Source organism: Taudactylus pleione, unplaced genomic scaffold, assembly GCF_031769625.1.
Source record: "Taudactylus pleione unplaced genomic scaffold, aTauple2 ptg000114l, whole genome shotgun sequence".
In the NCBI taxonomy this organism is placed as follows: Eukaryota; Metazoa; Chordata; class Amphibia; order Anura; family Myobatrachidae; genus Taudactylus; species Taudactylus pleione.
The window spans coordinates 897,680-917,572 of record NW_028284516.1 but is presented as its reverse complement, the minus strand read 5'-3'; the positions used below and the strand labels follow the sequence as shown (position 1 = coordinate 917,572).

The 19,893-nt window shown below is 46.6% G+C and overlaps 1 protein-coding gene across 1 annotated transcript in view; it reads right to left on the bottom strand.

Annotated features, from left to right (window-relative positions):
• Positions 1-19,893, bottom strand: part of VIRMA (vir like m6A methyltransferase associated) — a 49,054-nt gene that overhangs the window by 7,411 nt on the left and 21,750 nt on the right. The window contains exons 9-14 of the mRNA XM_088471364.1: positions 8,584-9,075; positions 8,133-8,287; positions 7,440-7,522; positions 3,234-3,327; positions 864-1,408; positions 494-729 (exon numbers count right to left, since the gene is read on the bottom strand). Of these exons, the coding sequence (XP_088327490.1) occupies positions 494-729; positions 864-1,408; positions 3,234-3,327; positions 7,440-7,522; positions 8,133-8,287; positions 8,584-9,075 (1,605 nt within the window). The remainder of the gene's footprint in view (positions 1-493; positions 730-863; positions 1,409-3,233; positions 3,328-7,439; positions 7,523-8,132; positions 8,288-8,583; positions 9,076-19,893) is intronic.

The following is a 19,893-nucleotide window of genomic DNA, read 5'->3' as shown; positions in this document are numbered from 1 at the left end:
GCACCTGTGTGTTTTCGATTGAATAATCCTATTTACTTGTCCAAATTAACTTATTTGTTTGGCCGAACAGGATACAGTGATAAAAAAAAATAATATAATATATATACACACATATACACACATATATATATATATATATATATATATATATATATATATATATACACACACACACATACACACACATTGTAGATCAGTGAAAAAAATCTCTGTTTTTGCTGCCTTAATTAGACGTGTCACCACTAAGGATGTTTCAGTGTGTGAACATGTTTATACTATGTAATGCCTTCTTTGGTTCCAATACAATTTTGCGTTTAAGCTACTAATCAGAGAAAGACAAAAAGTAATATATTGGCTAAAACTAAAGTAACATATACCATGTAAATACAGGTTGGTGTTCTGGCTTGAGAATAAAAATAAATCTGATTAATAAAGAAGAAAAAGTCCATTGCAAAATGAATTAAAGGACAATTTTGTCATCAACTTGACATACCACTGCCGATCTTCCACAATGAGATCCAGTACTGTCCGCATGATCAAGATAGCGGTAGGGGTGGCCAGATCACACAGCTGGATACAGATGCGTCTGATCATATGCTGCAGAGGCTGACATGACGTCCCAGAGAAGGACCTCACAATGTCCTGTAGAAGCTTGGCCTGTACATGCAGATGCATGCTCCACAGCTTCCTGGTGTTCAAAGCCACTGCAATGTCTTGTGGTTCAATAGCCTGGAAGACAGCACAAAACTTTACTTTCCAGGGTAATTCTTTGCAGTACAATGCCTGTTGTTCGTTGTTTTAACTTGTAAACGCAATGGACCTATTCTGCAGTAAAGGTAGACCACCATAACCAGAATTGTTACCTGAGTTGTCTGCATGGGAAGTGGGAAGGGTAGAAGCTCAGATAGTATGATGAGTCCAGAGAAGAAGCCTTCAGGTACTTTTAAGACAGAGGAAAGGACCTCTTTCAGCATCAATGACCACGTGTTGTTGGCCAAAGTCTCCTCAGTGATCGTCAACTGCTCATTGACTCCTTGTGTAAAGGTCAATAAGATGTCTATGATATCATTCTGGATTTTTTGCTCCTCTCCATCCAGCCTTCCAGAAAGAGGTATAGAACAAAGCAGCATGTGTAAGTTGACCAGTGTGAATGGGACCCGCATATCCTTAAACTCAAAGGAGCCGCCTCTCAGAAGCTCTGTCAGCATGGTCTTAAGCAGAGCAAGGGTGCAGCGAGCCACAGAGATGGTTATTGCCCGATGCAGCGTGGTCCCAAGGTTGACATGAAGTCTCCACGGCTGGATGAGGATGCTATTCATTTTCTGAAGGATTCGAATGAAAGTGTCCAGTCCCTCAGCAGAAAACAGTTGAATAACAGCGAGACTCCACTTCAGGTCTTTTTGCTGCCCTGGAAGGTCATAAAAGTCATATGATAAGCCACTAGGAACACTTTGTGAAATACACTAATAAATATGTTGTTCAATTCTGTTTACCTATGGCTAATTTCTGGCCAAGATTGTGGTTCTGCTGCATACCCAGCCTGTCTCTCTAGTTCCACTGCCCTTCTTGCTCTTTTCAGTTCAGTGTAGAATCTGGACAGTGATCCAGAACTGAAACTGGGCACATTGCACTGAGTAACTGATATGCATGGGGGGCATATCCAATTGGATGCAATGTTTTCCTCACGGAAAACATTTTGCTGGAATTGTGACCAATTTTTTAATTCCGCGGGTATGCAGTAGAAAGAAAAAAAAAAAGTAGATTGAGGTAATTTTAGGCCAATAAAAAAAATACATATTTATGTAAATTCTTTTAAATAATTGTATTAAATTAAATATGGGGTGCAATAATTAACAAAAAAGTAGATTTTTGGCTAACTTTTTATCACCCAGGGTATAACTGCTCTTGATACCAGCGGTATCCAATAGAAAGGAAAACTGTCTAAATTAAAAAAAAATTTTTACACCCAGTGGGAACAGGGTTTAGCGCCCCCGTCCTCCCCCCCCCCCCCACTTCAAAAAGTTGATGATGTGCATTTTATTTTTTCACTATTAAAAAAAGACAGCTACATTTTCTTACAAACAAATAAAACGAAACATGCAAAAAGGTTAAAGAAAAAAAAAATATATATTTTGGGGTGATTTTAGGCCAATTAAAAAAATACATATTTAAATTCTTTTAAATAATTGCTTTAAGTAAAATTTTGAGTGCATCACTTAACGAAAAAGTTGATTTTCGGGTAATTTTAAGTCATTATTGGTTTTAACAACCAATTTATGACATGTATTTATTGGATTTTAGGCTAATTGAAAACTTCCAATTGCCTAATTAGTCACTGGGGGCGCCAAGGGGTTCTGAATGGGTCTTCAACATTTTACATTTTTTTAGACCTGCTCTGGGTCTACCAGAAAATGGCCACTGTATAGAAATTACCGCTACTGATTTTCTACCCGGCAATTGAATATGAAAAACCTTGTGGCTGCGGGAACAACCCTGCACTGCTGGGTTTTTCAAAACTTTGCTTGCAATTGGTTATGCCCCATAGTGATAGTTCAAGAAGAGAGGGAGGACCCACCAAAGAAAGGGCATGTAGATGCACTCTTGTCTGCTGTGAGTCACAGAGGGGCACCATAGTATCTGGAGAATGGTGCACCCATCCCGAGGAGATGACAAAAAAGGTGAACAGAAAATTTGTCAACAGATTACGCATTAGATTTTTATTGGAAACAAACCAACAGGCTCTCTAAGGTTTCATTAAAGTTTACAAACAGCAAATGATTTGTTTGTGAGGTGTTTCATTATCATTCATTGAAATTAAACACTGATCTGACATCTGTCAAGTGTGCCCAATGGTTAAAAAAAACAAAAAAAATACAAGGAAAGTACTAATATTTCTAAACAGATTAGTTGGAATAATGCAAAAGTCATGTGATGTTTAATGACCACTCTCCCCGAACTAAGCTGCGATATACAGAACTTTGTAGCTTCAGCTTTGGAATTAATAAAACTCTCTCAGTAAAGTCCCTGAGTATGTATACATAATACAAACTGATGAAATTTTCACCAATAGACACGGTAAAAGCATAGAACTTGGTTTAGAAAGCCCATGGCTCTCCAGCCATCTTGGAATGAAAGTTTAGGCATATCTGAACAGATGTTGGAACTTTAAACTCCACAACAGCTGTAGAACCACCAGTTGGCTACCATTAACACAACGCAAGCTTATTACTTACCGTCAACAAGAGATGGAGGGCAAGCCACATAGCAAAGCACCCTGAGAGCAGTGAGCAGCCCAACCCCTTCTGGTGCCATCAGATTGTCTAAATTCTACAGGAAATAATTGTAATTATTATAATCTACAGGATATATTATTTTAATAATACACATGTAGTAAAAAACATTAAAAAAGGAACATAAAATAAGAGTTATGGTATAACATACCTTAGTTGACGCTCTTTCTTCGAGGTCCATAGGGTCTACATGAACTACCTTGGGGTATGTAGTTGGAGCGATCCACTGCACCAAACAGCTGCAGCTTTAAGGCTACCAGCATGCACTGGTCCTCTTCCCTATATACCCCGCCATCAGCCACAGGCATTCAGTTTGTAAACAAGCCTAATGGCAAGAGACGGAAGTGGAGAAGGAAGCACAATGTACACAAGAGACACTCTCAAAATATAAAGAGGGAATCCATGATACAAAACAAACCCCAAAGAACAGATCCCAACTGAGGCCAGGTGCCCTGTGGACCTAAAAAAAAAGTGTTAACTAAAGCATGCCATTTTCTTTTTGAGGGCCCATAGGGTCCACAGGAACTACCTTGAGGACATCCTAAAGCAGTTCCCTTAAGGGTGGGGACGCTCCTGCGCAGAGAGGAGAATCCGCCGCCCAAAGGAAGCATCCTGGAAGGCAAAAGTATCAAATGCATAGAATTTGATAAAGGTATAGGGGGCAATTCAATTCAACGCGATGTTGAATAGCCGCGGGAGGGAGCTCCAGCAGCTATTCAATACACCGCACTGTTTGGGCGCACTAAGGATTTCTTCTCGCATCCCCCTGGGGATGCGAAGAGAAATCCGACCGAAGTGTCGGGCGTGCAGCTATTTTTCTGCTTAGCGTGGCGCTAACAGCCGCGCACCCAGCATTTGGTCAGAGAATGCCGGTTAACGATATAGGCAGGAACCCTGCACTAGCAGATCGAGCCGCAGAGGCAGTGGAAGTGGACTGTCTATGGATAGACATGTCAGATGGGAGAACCAATGCCTCCTGGGCCAGGCAGGGGCTATTAGTATTATCCTGCCACCTTCCAGCTTGAACTTTCTGACTACTCTTGGGAGGAGGGAGATTAGAGGAAACAGGTATGCCAACCTGAAGTCCTGCCTCACCGCCAGAGCGTCCACAAAGACGGCTGAGGGGTCCCTTGTTCTGGCACCCTACGTGGGGACCTTGTGGTTGTGACACGATGCCATGAAGTCTACGTCCGGTAATACCTAATTGTCCACCAGGAATTGAAATACGTCCGAATGAAGAGCCCATTCTCCGGCATGTATTTCCTGGCGACTTAGGAAGTCTGCTTCCCAGTTGAGAACACCTGGGATGAATTTTGCCGAGATTGCTGGAAGATGGCATTCTGCCCACAGCAGAAGTTCTGCCACTTCCTTCATGGCTGCCGGACTTTGTGTGCCTCCCTGATGGTTGATGTAGGCCAATGCTTTCGCGTTGACATTGTAACATCTCCAGAGATTGTGCTAATATCAGGAGGTCATCCAGATATGGCAGTATCCTGACTCCTTGTCATCTGAGATTAGCTGTCATGACTGCCATTATCTTGGTAAATACCCAAGGTGCTGTGGCTAGACCGAAGGGTAGAGCCTGAATTTGGCAATGTTGCTGATCCACTGCCAATCTGAGAAAAGCTTGGTGGGATCGTGTAGTCGGAACATGCAGATATGCATCCTGTATGTCCAGTGAGACCATGAAATCTCCAGGCTCCATCGCCAGCATAATTGACCGTAGGGTTTCCATACGGAATTTGGGTACCTTGATGAATCTGTTGAGTGACTTCAGATTCAGGATAGGGCGATGAGACCCATTTGGTTTTTTAATCAAAAATAAAATTTGAACAACAACCCCTTCCCTGTTGCTTTCCAGGAATGGGGATTATGACTCCTGATTTCAGGAGGGCCCCAATAGACTCCCGGTAGGACAAAGCTCTGACCGGGTCTGAAGGAAGGGTTGTACCAACAAACCTCTGTGGGGAATGCCTAAGAACTTGATGGCTTAACCATGAGACACCAGCTTTCGAACCCAGGCATCCGTAATTGTCTGATGCCAGGCTTGATATCCTCCAGGGGGAGGCCCACCCCATCAGACAGTAGGCTTACCGTCTGGCTTGGAAGCAGGACGTTTGGTTAACCAAGATTTCTTGGCCTGCGGTTTCCTGTGGGAATGACTCAGTCTTGAGGAAGACTGTTTCCTTGCCCTATCCTGCAGACAAAAGGACAGAGATGACGTCTGCCTAAACCTAGGGGTAGTCGTAAATGGCAATTCAGCAGACTACATTGTTGCCAAAAAAATCATTATGCCATCCAGCTCAGGCCCAAACAGTACTTTCCCCTCAAAGGGTAAAGAATCCAGAGCCTTTTTGGACCTTGCATCCACCTTCCAGGTTTTTAGCCAGAGGGACCTTCGAGCTGCAACGGAGTTTGCCGAAACCCTAGTAGCCAGGATACCTGTGTCAATAACCGCTTCCCCCATATACACAATTGCTTCTCACATCTGACCGAGAAGAGACTGCTGCTCTATGGTCGCATCAGACATAGTATCTTCCAGAGATTTTGTCCATTCTTCCATAGCTTTGGCTACCCAGGCTACAGCCATAGCTGGTATGGTGATAGCTCCAGATAATGAAAACATCGATTTCAAATAGTTATCAAGTTTTCTATCTGATGCTGCAGAAATGGGTAACATATCGCTCCTTATCAATCATGTAACATGAGCATCTATCGTTGGAGGAACTGCCATTTGCTACACTCACCAAGTGCAAATGGGTATATAAGGCAGTACAAATACAGCAGCTAGCATTAGAGTCACATACAATACATAAATACGTACAATTGATAATGCAGAATGGACTCTGAATCAACTAACTAGCCCCGCAGGGGTAATGGTAGGATATAGAACGCTATATAGCCAACCCAAATGCTAACTGCGAGCGTCTCACTCACGAGGTGGTCAGATATAGCAAACCAGACACGGGACTCCGTAACCGGAAGTTTGCATCTGGGGCGAGGAGCGGCCGGGGGAGCGTCAATCTCCCCTAAGCTGGGATTTTGCTGGCCGGGTATGCTGACCTCACAGTAGTAGACATTGACTAGTGCGCTCTAGTGAGTCTTACTACCCCATCCCCAGCGACAAAAGATATGGTCCCGGCCGCCTCAGTGAGGACACGTCACACGAGGCCTTCACCCGCAGCTGCACCCGATGAGTCTCCTACACCGGATGCCAGGACAGCTGTGCACGAGTCCCCGTAAGGAATCGCTTACCTGTCATCTCCGTGATCCGACTGCAGTCCGGACCCCAGCAAAAGTCGCAAGCTAAGCCATGCTTAGGCACGCCGAAAACCTCAGGGCATATAGCGGTTCTGGTGTTTTGGCGTCGGCGGAGGTAGAAGGAGTCGTGGTACCTGCCTAGGCAGTCCTGATGTATAACAGGTGCGACTGGTCTTGTCGCGCACCAAACAAAGAAACTGAATGCCTGTGGCTGAGGGCGGGGTAATAAGGGAGGACGACCAGTGCATGCTGGAAGATTTAAAGCTGTAGCTGTTTGGTGCAGTGGATCGCTCCATCTACATATCCCAAGGTAGTACCTGTAGACCCTATGGACCCTGAAGAAGGAAACAAAGGGTTAGAGTATAGTAATGCAGCTTTAAAGATTAAAAATTGTTCAGATAAGACTTTAAACTATTAGATACTTGTATTTACATTAACATCTTGGAATTACTTTGAATTAAGGAAATAATCTTAATAAAACAAGTTTTAAAATTGAGCAAAAGTTGCGTATTAAAATAAAAGTATAGACTTAATTATGGCCAACAGTGTACACAGATGCTTAGTTAACCTTTCAGCGCCAAACAGAAAAAATATTTAAAGCCCAGCCATTGTAGTTATATAGGATAAAGGATGCTCTGATGTCATTTCATGGCATTTAGACTCAGCTGCTCTGACTTATCATATCCTATATATACACTACTTAGTACAGCACTTTGGAGGAGTAATATTCTAAAGAACTATTTTAGGTTAATGATTCCCATAATAAAAAGAATTTCACCCATTGTACTCTTGTTTATGGGAGCAGTTTGGCATTAAAAAAAAAAAAATCACAAGCTGATAAAGAGACAGAATATTCCCTCCCCCCGAAAAAAACCTGTTGCCACTCACCTGTTTTATATAGTCAATGAGGCTGGGGATGCAATTTATATCGAATCGAATATTTTTCAATGGCTCTAGCCATTTAGCCAGCTCTATAAAGGAGTAATAAAAATAAATATACATATAAAAAATATATTGAAAAACACTGGTGTATTAAGGAGCAGTGAAATGGACTCAGATTAATGTTACATTAGGCGACATTGAAATAAGTTACCAAAAAACAACTATAAAGATCAATACAATATCATTACTACAATATTTCATGTAAAACAATAAAAAAAAAATAAAAAAAAGATTGAGGTCAATTTTAAGCTACACAAGAAACTCCATTTATATGGGTGTCCTTAGGGACAAAGATATACCCACTAGACCATAGGTCTTCAAACTTGGCCCTCAGCTGCTGTGGAACTACACATCCCAGCATGCACTACCACCTTCTTGATATAACAGCATGCTAAAACTATGGCAGTGCATGCTGGGATGTGTAGTTCCACAGCAGCTGGAGGGCCAAGTTTGAAGACCCCTGCACTAGACATTCACACTTTGCTGAAACAGAATCCTACCCTTAATGGGACTCCTCAGTGAAGGACGAGGGTTTTCTGTTCAGCATGTGTGAAGCTATAGTAACAGTCTCCCATCTCTGAGAAGTAACTCCTGGGAAATTCCGTCTACATGTACATCCAAAAAATATCCCCGACTTACCCTGCAGCTTTGCATTGTTCTCGTCCGCCTTACAGAGCTTCAGCAAAGGACCAGAGTGACTCTCCAACATCTGGACATCATTCGTGGTCTGAACCACCAGCAGCACAAGCAGGCAGGCGTAATTATAAGCTACAGATTTCTTCGACTTTGCATCCCTGAAATAAGAAAATTGCCAATTGGGCCAGATACAGCCATTACATGGATATTCCACAACACACCAATAACCGGTATATTGCCAAAGATTAAAGCGCGAGCTATGGTAACATACTATCAGCAGCGTTATCTGAGACTGGACGATATGCTGGCTGTCCACAATCAAACAATACATTACTTTTAGGATCTTACAAAGCAAAAAAGTTATTTATGGAGTAAAAAAGTTATTTGGAAATAAATAGATCGTTGCTGATATTAGGTTACATGTGTATTGCCAAAAATATAGCAAATTGATTACCCTAGGGCTTCCTTCGAGCAAAACTCCATCAAAGTTATGAGGCATTGCAGGTTCTGGTCTAGGCTGAAAACGTGGGCTACAGCAGATCTGCCTATGGGATTGAAGCTGATCAGGTAGAGGTTGTGTAGGAGCCTCAGCAGGTTGACATGGTCAGCTTCCTCTGTGCCTGAGCAATGCTGGAAGTGGTTAAAGAGTTCAGAGATGTACTGGAGGGCTTGGGTGGCGTGCAAAAGCCACAAGGCACACGAGTCTTCATTGTTCCCCTCCGACTGCAGATTGTCATCCTGGTCTTGCTCAGATGCCTGGCACAAAGCCCTGGCGATCAGGTTTGTTGCTTCATTCTCAAATAACAGGAACAGGAGCCCTTTCTGAGACTGTGCCAAAAATCGCAGGATCTCCCGGACAGCCTGAACAACCCCTGGGTGGGAACTGGTCCCCGGCAGTGACAGGAGCAAGGTGGCAGACTCCAAGAACTGATGATTGTGCAGGTACCTGAAAGAAGAGAACAAACCTAGTCACACACACATCACTGAAATACAATATACATCAAATATAAAGAAATACACCCTTTAAGCTTGATATAAAAGTACCACAGAACAGTGCTTTGTGGAACATTGTTATAGAATATGAGAAGCTATTTTCAGCCTTCAGGCACTTGTCACTGCACTCTGTACCCCCAGCACAGCCACTTTCCTCATGTCTGTAACAGGGAGTCCTTGTAGTAGTTGTGTTGGTAAAGTGCACCTACAGACTACACACTAGCTATCTTGTGAATGCAATTCAGTAGTCCCATAGGAATCACCTTGTACACAGGCACAAAGCGATGTCATAGGTCGCTGCGGAATTGAAAGGCTTTGTTCTCAGCAATGTGTCTGGTTCTAAGAGAACGGATAGGCCAAATTTTCATGAACATCTACCCACTAGCTGGTCTGAATGAACGTAGTGTTCATTCTAGCACCCTTCACCTATCATAACCCTATGCAGTTCCATTTCCCTGCTGAGGTGTCACTTTCTGCTCTGGTGCTTCTGGCACACTCAGCTTATGCAACAAAAAAACAGATACAGAATGGAGTGTGCTAGAAGCACCAGGGCAGAAAGGGATACCCCGGGCAGGAAAGAGGAACTGCATGTGTTGTGACAGGTGCAGGGTGCTAGAATGAACACTATGAACTGCCCCACTGCCATTCATGCCATAAAACGCTCAAGGGCACAGTGGTTACAAATACAAGAGGGCATTTATCTATACTAATATAATAAGAACGCTGAGTCTGTTTCAAGTTTCAAGTAGCAAAAACGACTGAACCGATTTTCATGAAAACGACATCATTTTGTAGTGGAAACTCCTAGAAATAACCTGCATTTTGTATCTCTCAATCAGTCAAGTTAAAGCTGAGCAGTATCAAAAACAAAATGTATTGCCATCGTCAATGCAATGCGGCACCATGCTCGCGGCCGGTAAGAGCTGGTGCTTTGGGCACGCGTTCACTTGAATAGGATACATAGTCTGTGCACAGGGCACACAGTGACATTGGTGTAAGTGGTGGGTGAATAGGATAGGATACATAGCAGTATGTGCACAGGGCACACAGTGACATTGGTGTGAGTGGTGGGTGAATAGGATACATAGCAGTCTGTGCACAGGGCACACAGTGACATTGGTGTGAGAGGTGGGTGAATAGGATAGGTTACATAGCAGTCTGTGCACAGGGCACACAGTGACATTGGTGTGAGTGGTGGGTGAATAGGCTACATAGCAGTCTGTGCACAGGGCACACAGTGACATTGGTGTAAGTGGTGGGTGAATAGGATAGGATACATAGCAGTATGTGCACAGGGCACACAGTGACATTGGTGTGAGTGGTGGGTGAATAGGATACATAGCAGTCTGTGCACAGGGCACACAGTGACATTGGTGTGAGAGGTGGGTGAATAGGATAGGTTACATAGCAGTCTGTGCACAGGGCACACAGTGACATTGGTGTGAGTGGTGGGTGAATAGGATACATAGCAGTCTGTGCACAGGGCACACAGTGACATTGGTGTGAGTGGTGGGTGGATAGAATAGGCTACATAGCAGTCTGTGCACAGGGCACACAGTGACATTGGTGTGAGTGGTGGGTGAATAGGATACATAGCAGTCTGTGCACAGGGCACACAGTGACATTGGTGTGAGTGGTGGATGAATAGGATAGGCTACATAGTCTGTGCACAGGGCACACAGTGACATTGGTGTGAGTGGTGGGTGAATAGGATAGGATACATAGCAGTCTGTGCACAGGGCACACAGTGACATTGGTGTGAGTGGTGGGTGAATAGGATACATAGCAGTCTGTGCACAGGGCACACAGTGACATTGGTGTGAGAGGTGGGTGAATAGGATAGGTTACATAGCAGTCTGTGCACAGGGCACACAGTGACATTGGTGTGAGTGGTGGGTGAATAGGATACATAGCAGTCTGTGCACAGGGCACACAGTGACATTGGTGTGAGTGGTGGATGAATAGGATAGGCTACATAGCAGTCTGTGCACAGGGCACACAGTGACATTGGTGTAAGTGGTGGGTGAATAGGATAGGATATATAGCAGTCTGTGCACAGGGCACACAGTGACATTGGTGTGAGTGGTGGGTGGATAGAATAGGCTACATAGCAGTCTGTGCACAGGGCACACAGTGACATTGGTGTGAGTGGTGGGTGAATAGGATACATAGCAGTCTGTGCACAGGGCACACAGTGACATTGGTGTGAGTGGTGGATGAATAGGATAGGCTACATAGTCTGTGCACAGGGCACACAGTGACATTGGTGTGAGTGGTGGGTGAATAGGATAGGATACATAGCAGTCTGTGCACAGGGCACACAGTGACATTGGTGTGAGTGGTGGGTGAATAGGATACATAGCAGTCTGTGCACAGGGCACACAGTGACATTGGTGTGAGAGGTGGGTGAATAGGATAGGTTACATAGCAGTCTGTGCACAGGGCACACAGTGACATTGGTGTGAGTGGTGGGTGAATAGGATACATAGCAGTCTGTGCACAGGGCACACAGTGACATTGGTGTGAGTGGTGGATGAATAGGATAGGCTACATAGCAGTCTGTGCACAGGGCACACAGTGACATTGGTGTAAGTGGTGGGTGAATAGGATAGGATACATAGCAGTCTGTGCACAGGGCACACAGTGACATTGGTGTGAGTGGTGGGTGGATAGAATAGGCTACATAGCAGTCTGTGCACAGGGCACACAGTGACATTGGTGTGAGTGGTGGGTGAATAGGATACATAGCAGTCTGTGCACAGGGCACACAGTGACATTGGTGTGAGTGGTGGATGAATAGGATAGGCTACATAGTCTGTGCACAGGGCACACAGTGACATTGGTGTGAGTGGTGGGTGAATAGGATAGGATACATAGCAGTCTGTGCACAGGGCACACAGTGACATTGGTGTGAGTGGTGGGTGAATAGGATACATAGCAGTCTGTGCACAGGGCACACAGTGACATTGGTGTGGGAGGTGGGTGAATAGGATAGGTTACATAGCAGTCTGTGCACAGGGCACACAGTGACATTGGTGTGAGTGGTGGGTGAATAGGATACATAGCAGTCTGTGCACAGGGCACACAGTGACATTGGTGTGAGTGGTGGATGAATAGGATAGGCTACATAGCAGTCTGTGCACAGGGCACACAGTGACATTGGTGTGAGTGGTGGATGAATAGGATAGGCTACATAGTCTGTGCACAGGGCACACAGTGACATTGGTGTGAGTGGTGGGTGAATAGGATAGGATACATAGCAGTCTGTGCACAGGGCACACAGTGACATTGGTGTGAGTGGTGGGTGAATAGGATACATAGCAGTCTGTGCACAGGGCACACAGTGACATTGGTGTGAGTGGTGGGTGAATAGGATACATAGCAGTCTGTGCACAGGGCACACAGTGACATGTGTGTAGCGTTCCCGCTAGGTTGTTTTAGCGGGGTGCGGCGCCCTGCCCTCCTTCTGGAGGGCAAAAAGCACCCTGCCCTCCAGAAGGAGGGCAAAAAGCGCCCCGCCCTCACAGCCTGCAGGTGCCGTCTTCACCCGCGGGACGCAGTGTCCCGCAGGTGGAGAAATGTGCGGTGACCCGGTCACCGCCGGAGAATAGACGCCGGGCCGTATGCGCCCGGTGTCTATTCTCACTGTCTGCAGTGCTTGGGGGCTGCCCGGCATGTCCGTAAGTGCCGGGCACGCCCCCAAGCACGCCCTCTTTTATGGCCAAGCCACCTTGCGCGCATGCACAAAGTTGTCCTCTCTAGCTCCGGCGCCGTGCCTGCCGCCGGAGCTAGAGTGAACACTATTTGTGTGAGCGGTGGGTGAAGGCGTGGCTACCACCAGTCTGTATAGCGCTGCTGGTCACGTGGGACACTCCCGCGACAGGGCCCATGTGCAAATCAATACAACTAGAACACCTCAAATAAAGAAAAATTGTGGCAGAAGCGAATTCATCCTGGGCGAACCCGCAGGCAACAGCTAGTATAATATATAAGTAATGCTAAATGCATTAACTCTTGTCAATAATATCTACATAATGATGAGGCCTGTTGCCATCAAGCTAGTTCTCAACCCACAGCAATAAAATATTATGGATGCTAAAGTCACGTCGGAGCCTCAGTGACCTGCCTTGTTATGTTAAAGCAACTCCTCACTAACTTATTATAGCCTTACAGTATGGGGTACATTATCTCTCATAAACACTGGGTAACAAGCCTATGAGACCAAAGTGGTACAGTGGTTTTACAATATTACCTCTCAGCACTGGTTACTTTGGCTTAACTCAGAGGTTCCCAAACTCCGCCATTACGGTCCAGGTTTTAAAGGATATCCAAGCTCGAGTCCAGATTGTTAAATCTAATTGACCGAGGTACTAATTACGGCACCTGAGCTCAAGCATGGATAAGAAGTGGACTGGAATGGCGGAGTTTGGGAACCTCTGGTTTAACCAATACATAATAAGTTAATGTTAATATTAATTGCCATATAACAAGAGATATGGTAAGAACTTACCTTTGTTATCTCTGTTTCTACGAAGTCCATAGGGTCCACAGGGTTGACCTTGGGGGTATAGGTTGGGAACCAAATCCGGGCACCACGCAGTTAAAGCTTTTAGCTCCCAGGATGCACTGGGTCCACTCTCCCTATAACCCCACCCCCAAGCCAGAGGCACCTCAGTTTGTAAGTAGCCAAAGGCCGGAGGAGGAGAGAAAAAGAGAGAGAAAACTGGAACACTCAATAACCATACTCACCGAAATGGGAGACGGAAAACCGGTGACCAGCCACACAGCCCATATGAAGCCAGGTGCGTCAGGGCGGGCGCCCTGTGGACCCTATGGACTTCGTAGAAACAGAGATAACAAAGGTAAGTTCTTACCATATCTCTTGTTTTCTACTTCAGGGTCCATAGGGGGTCCACAGGGTTGACCTTGGGGATGTCCCAAAGCAGTTCAACCAAGGGTGGGGACGCTCCTGTGCTGAGAGGAGAATCCGTCGCCAAAAAGGAAGCATCCTGAGAGGCAAAGGAAACCAATGCCTAGAACCTTAAAAAGGTGTGGACAGAAGACCACGTGGCCACCTAGTAAGGCAAAACAGCCGAGGCGCCACAGCGAGCCGCACACGAGGGTCACATGGCCCGAGAAAAAACAAGCATCAACAACAGGAAGGCCTACCCATGGGTAGGCCCCTGAGGAAGACCTACGAGGCCATCCAAGTCAACATTTGGTTATAGGCCGGCCATCCTTTCCTGTGAAAACCAGAAATCTCAGACCACCAATAAGGAGTCCGATTTCCGTAAGGAACCTGAACGGATCACATAAATCCAAAGAGGCCAGACCACAGTCAATGAGGCCACACCAGCCGAGAGGACTGGGGACAGAATGGCCGTACCATAAGTTCCAGAATAATATGGAACCTGAAAACCACTAAGAAGAAACACAGGGCGAGAGCAACTCCCACCCTGACATGATGCCCTCCAGAAGAGGGAGCTACATGAGAACGCTCCCAATTCAGACACTCTCCTGGTTGATATAAACACCCTGAGAGAAAGAGAGAGCCTAAGCAATAGACCATGTAATGGCTATCACAACCAGCGGTTCCATTGACTGTCCCCAGAGGTAACGAAGAACCACTACTTACTCCCAAGGAGTCCCTAGGGAGGACAAATGGAGGCATAATCAAGAAAACACTCCAAAGGATGAACTGGATACCAGAGTGAAGCAATTCCATATCTTAACCATACTGACAGTGTAGAGATCCGCACTGTCAGGAAGACCAGGCCAAGTGTGAAACCCAAGCCAGCCGGAAGGAATGCCAGAATATCTGGAAATCCTGGACACCGGAGGATTGTATCGACAGGTACAATACCATAAGATTTATGGCTGCCACAGTTTGTGGTAGGTCCCAGCAAAAGCTGATCCATGTGCTCTAATCATTCCAACGATGACAAAGCCAGGGAAGCCGTAAGACCACTGTAAGGACACAGTCAAAGACAAACGACCCAGGTCCAAGGCAAAACCAAGGACCCTGAGACAACAGGTCCGGGCAGTGAAGCATCAGGGATGGAGTATCGATGTAGAGACTCCGAAGATCCAAGTACCCCTGACATCTGGGGCAATCAGGAGCCACCAGCAGGAAAGCATCTCCGTCTCGATTGAAAACACTTCCAAAGACCTCGAGGAAGAAGGGAGACCGGAGAACACAGGTACACAAAGTGGAAGGACCACTTCACCGACAAAGAGTCGCTGAAGTTTGCTTCAGAATCCCCAGAGCTGAACTGTAACACCCTAGTGTGATAAAGTCAGAAGGCCATGAGGGTCACCTCAGGGGGGCCCCCCCTGCTCACCAGGAGATGAAACCTCTCTTGGGGAAGAGACTAGTCCCCGGGATGCACGTCGTGACGGCTGAGGACTCCCGCTTCCCAATGGAGAGCTCCTGAAATGAACGCTGCCGAGATGGTCGGGAGGAGACCCTCGGACTATGTCCGAATATGTGACATACCTGTCATTGCCACCCAACGAACAGTGTTGCTAAAAAGGAAGCCACTGTCCTGACCCTGTCGGACTGAACCTTTTCAGGTTCACCGGGAAACAAGAGTTATGCCAGAGTAAGTTAATTGACAGGGTGGAATCGACAGACGTCCAACTGCACTGAAAAGGATTCGGTCCAGACACTGTCCCTAGCAAAGAAAACCCTGGACGAGATGGCCATAGCCACCCGGACAGGGACCGACTTGCCTCCGGAGAGAGCATCATCGTTTGAACAGTTATCCGACAGAAAAAACTCATTCCATCTGGAGATGAGCCAATTATGGAAAGGCCTGGAATGGAACTGAGCCCATTCCACCATGCATCCCAGAGTGTAAAGACATCTGTCGACTGCGCAGACAACCATGTACTCCTAATGGAAGAGAGGAGATTCCGTCTTACGCCAGAAGAATTCTCAGATTCTGAGAATCCAGCAGGGATCCTAGATGAAGAATACCCAGAGAGGGATGCAGGGAGGACTTTTTCCCCGTTGATTAAACGTCTGCACCCTGAAGAAGCCACAGTCATCCTGACCTGGCCGTAAAGTACCCCGGTGATCCCGCTAAGAGCAGGAGGCCGTCCAGGTACAGGAGCATTGGGATATACTGAACAGAAGAACTGTCAGAAAATCCAAAACGCTGGTAAACCCCTGTGGGGCTGAGGACAGTCCCAACAGGCAGAGCTCGAAAAATTGTAAGTGTTGCTGTGATACAGCAAACCTCAGCCCATGCTGAGGAAAGGTCTCTGTAAGTACCCGTAGGCACGCGTCCTGTATATCCAGTGATACCCTAAAGTCCCCAGGTTCCAAACATCGTATGATGGAGCATAGGGATTTCCTCCTGAGCCCAGGTAGCTTTAGGAACTGGTTCAGGAAATTGAGACAGAGAACAGGCCAAAGAGGACCATTCAGCCACCGCACCAGAAAGAAAACAGAACAACCAGTCCCTCACTGAGATAGTGGGGATGGCCCAATTAGCTCCGCTTACCGCAACAACTGCATAGCTTTCTGGATCTGTAAGGCCCTTGTAAAGAGGGCGTACCCTCCTACCCACGTAGCCGCGGCAACTTGACACTAATACCGGGCGAACTGAGAAAATCGGTATCTCCCAGTTGTAGGCCTGTCCCGTCAGACTGAAGAGATATCCGTAGGTTCAGAAGCAGGATCGGCTGGCAGTCCAGGCCTGCTCGGTACTGGATATGTCGGCCCTTGTAGATGCCGACAGTCTACGAAGAAACAGACCTTTAGGCTGACCGAGAGGACAAAAAAGACTTAACAGACTTAGTCTGAGGCCTTGTAGTGTGCATAGCTGAAAGCGGTAAACTTGTCGTTAGTAATACTGCCAATGTTACTACAATCTTGTCAAGGTCAGGACCAAACAATATCAACCCTAAAGATGGTATCTGCACCTCTGCATTCTCAGAGCGCAGCCATAGGGTATTACGGAGGATACAGTCGCAGCCGGAACTCTGAAAGTTAGGAGACTGGTATCCAATATAGGCATGTCCACCTATGACAACTGCATATATTACATGAGCGACCAAATACATTTGAACCCCCGACGTGTTGGAGGGGAAAAAACGTTACAAATGCATCAACCCAATATGCAATAGTATTAACCAACCATGCTATAGCCATGGTAGGATGGGTAACAACTCCCGAAAGCAAGTATACTGATTTCAGGCAGAGTTACCACCTACGGATCCGAAGAATCCGACCACGCAGGAATGGGAGGCGTAGTAACGTCTGTAATCAGACGAGTAACACGCCCATCCCCCCCAGGAGGGGCTCGTGATGCCCTCAGGGAATTTGGGACAGGAGGCCAAACACTGTTGTAACACCTCCTATCTGGCAACAGCCAGAGTCCCGCTATGCGATCCACCCGCTAGTCAGCAACAGGTAACCCGAAGGCACGCAATACTGAGGGTGTATGATACAGGTGCAGGTCAACATTCACTCTAACCAGAATGGACCTGCTACCAGCCCTAAAGCAGGGATAATAATACCTGAAATAGGCTTCCCCCCGTGTAAGAGGGAAAGAGCCCCGAACAGTACCCAGTTCACGGCAGAGCCAACTGGGAAGTAACCACAGGGCGTCAACCACGCCAATTAGCGTTTCGTAGAAAACGACATCCACCCAGGGTGGCTGTTGTGGTAATCCCTGCAAGGGGAATGACAGACTATTGTGGCACCAGGGGGAATTTATATACTGCAAAAAACCCCTGCAGGGAGCGGTAGTCTGTGTCACAGGGGAAGAGTGCAAGAAGCTGCGAGATACCCTGAGATGAAAAGGGCAGTATGGTGAAGTAACCCCAAGTGAGGTACAACAATGGGGCCCGCCCGGCGATCCGCAATTGAGAGGATCCCGAGAAAACAAACCGCCCAAGGGGGTCGTGAAAGAGGCCGGCACCAGATGACGCCACATACAGAACCCTTTATGAGTCAAATCCTCCGCACTAACACCTGCAGCACATGACTTGCAGGATAGTAAAAATGGGTGCAGTATAACGCTCTATCTCCTGGTCAGACATATCTGACCCATCTTGGCGGAAATATTAAGCAGCACTATACTGGTCCTGACTGATGCCAAAAATAGCTGCAGGGACCCATTTTCAGCGTATGCAACACACAGTTCCATCTAAAATATGGCAACGTGCAGCACGCAACAGTATGTGACAAACCACACAAATATTAACAAGTATATAAATGTGAGGTCTCAGAACCACCCTAAGTACAGCTGTATTAGGGCAGATAAAGAAAAGGGATAGATATACACTGACAGGTGAGAGAATAAAGTACAGTCAGCACTAGCATAAGTCACATACAATGCAGATATATACATATATACATAAACATGTCATATAATATACTGCACTATTACACTGCATTCAACTGCCCAGATTCAGTGTCTGGGAAGGCTACAGCGCTGTGTACACTGACCTGATGGTGATGTACGCAGGGGGACTGGACTCACTGCCATCCTGAGAGATCTCTGCTGCACCACAGAGATAAAATGGCCGCTGGAGACCTCAGAGGAAGCGTGGCCCGCGGAGGAAGCAGCTCAGCGACGCCAGACTATGGATACTGAAAGGCGCGCTGAGCTGAGGGGAGGAGCCGCTGTAACAGGGAAGGCTGCCTCCCCTGGCCGGCTATTAACCCCCGGGACGCCGGCTCCCTGCACCGATCGTTAAGTCCCTGGTGGTCTAGTGGACACACGGGGTATGGGGGGCCCGCCGCCACTGCCGGCGCCTCCGGTCTGTCCCCTGAGACCGGAGGCACAGGACTGCATTTGAAATGCGCGGATCACCGCAAGCGGTGATCCGCGACCTTACCTGCTCCCCGTGGATCCGGCAGCAGTCCTGGGCGCCCGCAGAGTCCGGCTAGTACAGACTCTGGGGTCCCGCTGAGATCCCCAGATCTGTACTGGCGTCTCAGCGCCAGCGGGGTGACGGAGCGGCAGCTTAGACGTCCTATGGACAGTCCGACGCTGCCGCTCTGAAGAGTCCAAAGTCCATGAAAAAACTTTGTCCCTAAAAAAATAAAATAAGCTTAGGGGCTGCTAATCAGCTCCCCCTGCGCTAACGGTGACCCGACTCCGGCCGGGCACCAACTTAAACTGAGGTGCCTCTGGCTTGGGGGTGGGGTTATAGGGAGAGTGGACCCAGTGCATCCTGGGAGCTAAAAGCTTTAACTGCGTGGTGCCCGGATTTGGTTCCCAACCTATACCCCCAAGGTCAACCCTGTGGACCCCCTATGGACCCTGAAGTAGAAAATAATAGTTTGCTCTCTGTCTAATAAAGAATAACAATAAAAAGAAAAAAAAAAAAAGGTAAAGGCAGACACAAATACTTTATTACTTAATTATAGATCCTGATTCTGAGTTGGGAGTAAAGAAAAACATAGCAAGTAACTGTGCACCTGGACAAACCAGGTAACAATGCAAGGGGTTAAAATATATATATATATTTTTTGCATGCAGGGTAAATACTGGTTGTTTTTGCATGTAGCTCACAAATGCTGGATAGAAAGAAATATGCTTGCTCTCGGTTTTACCCATATTGGTACCAGCTGCGTGGTTGTATTAATGATCCTCTGTACCTGAGAGGGGAGTACATGTAACTGCAATGTAATGGTGTGTTGGGCATATATGCTAGTGCAGGACTGGCAGGGAATTGGGGCCCCACGATGACAGGCTGTAAGCTTAAATGTTTTGAGCAAAATATGAACAAAATTCCCCTATGCTTTTATTTG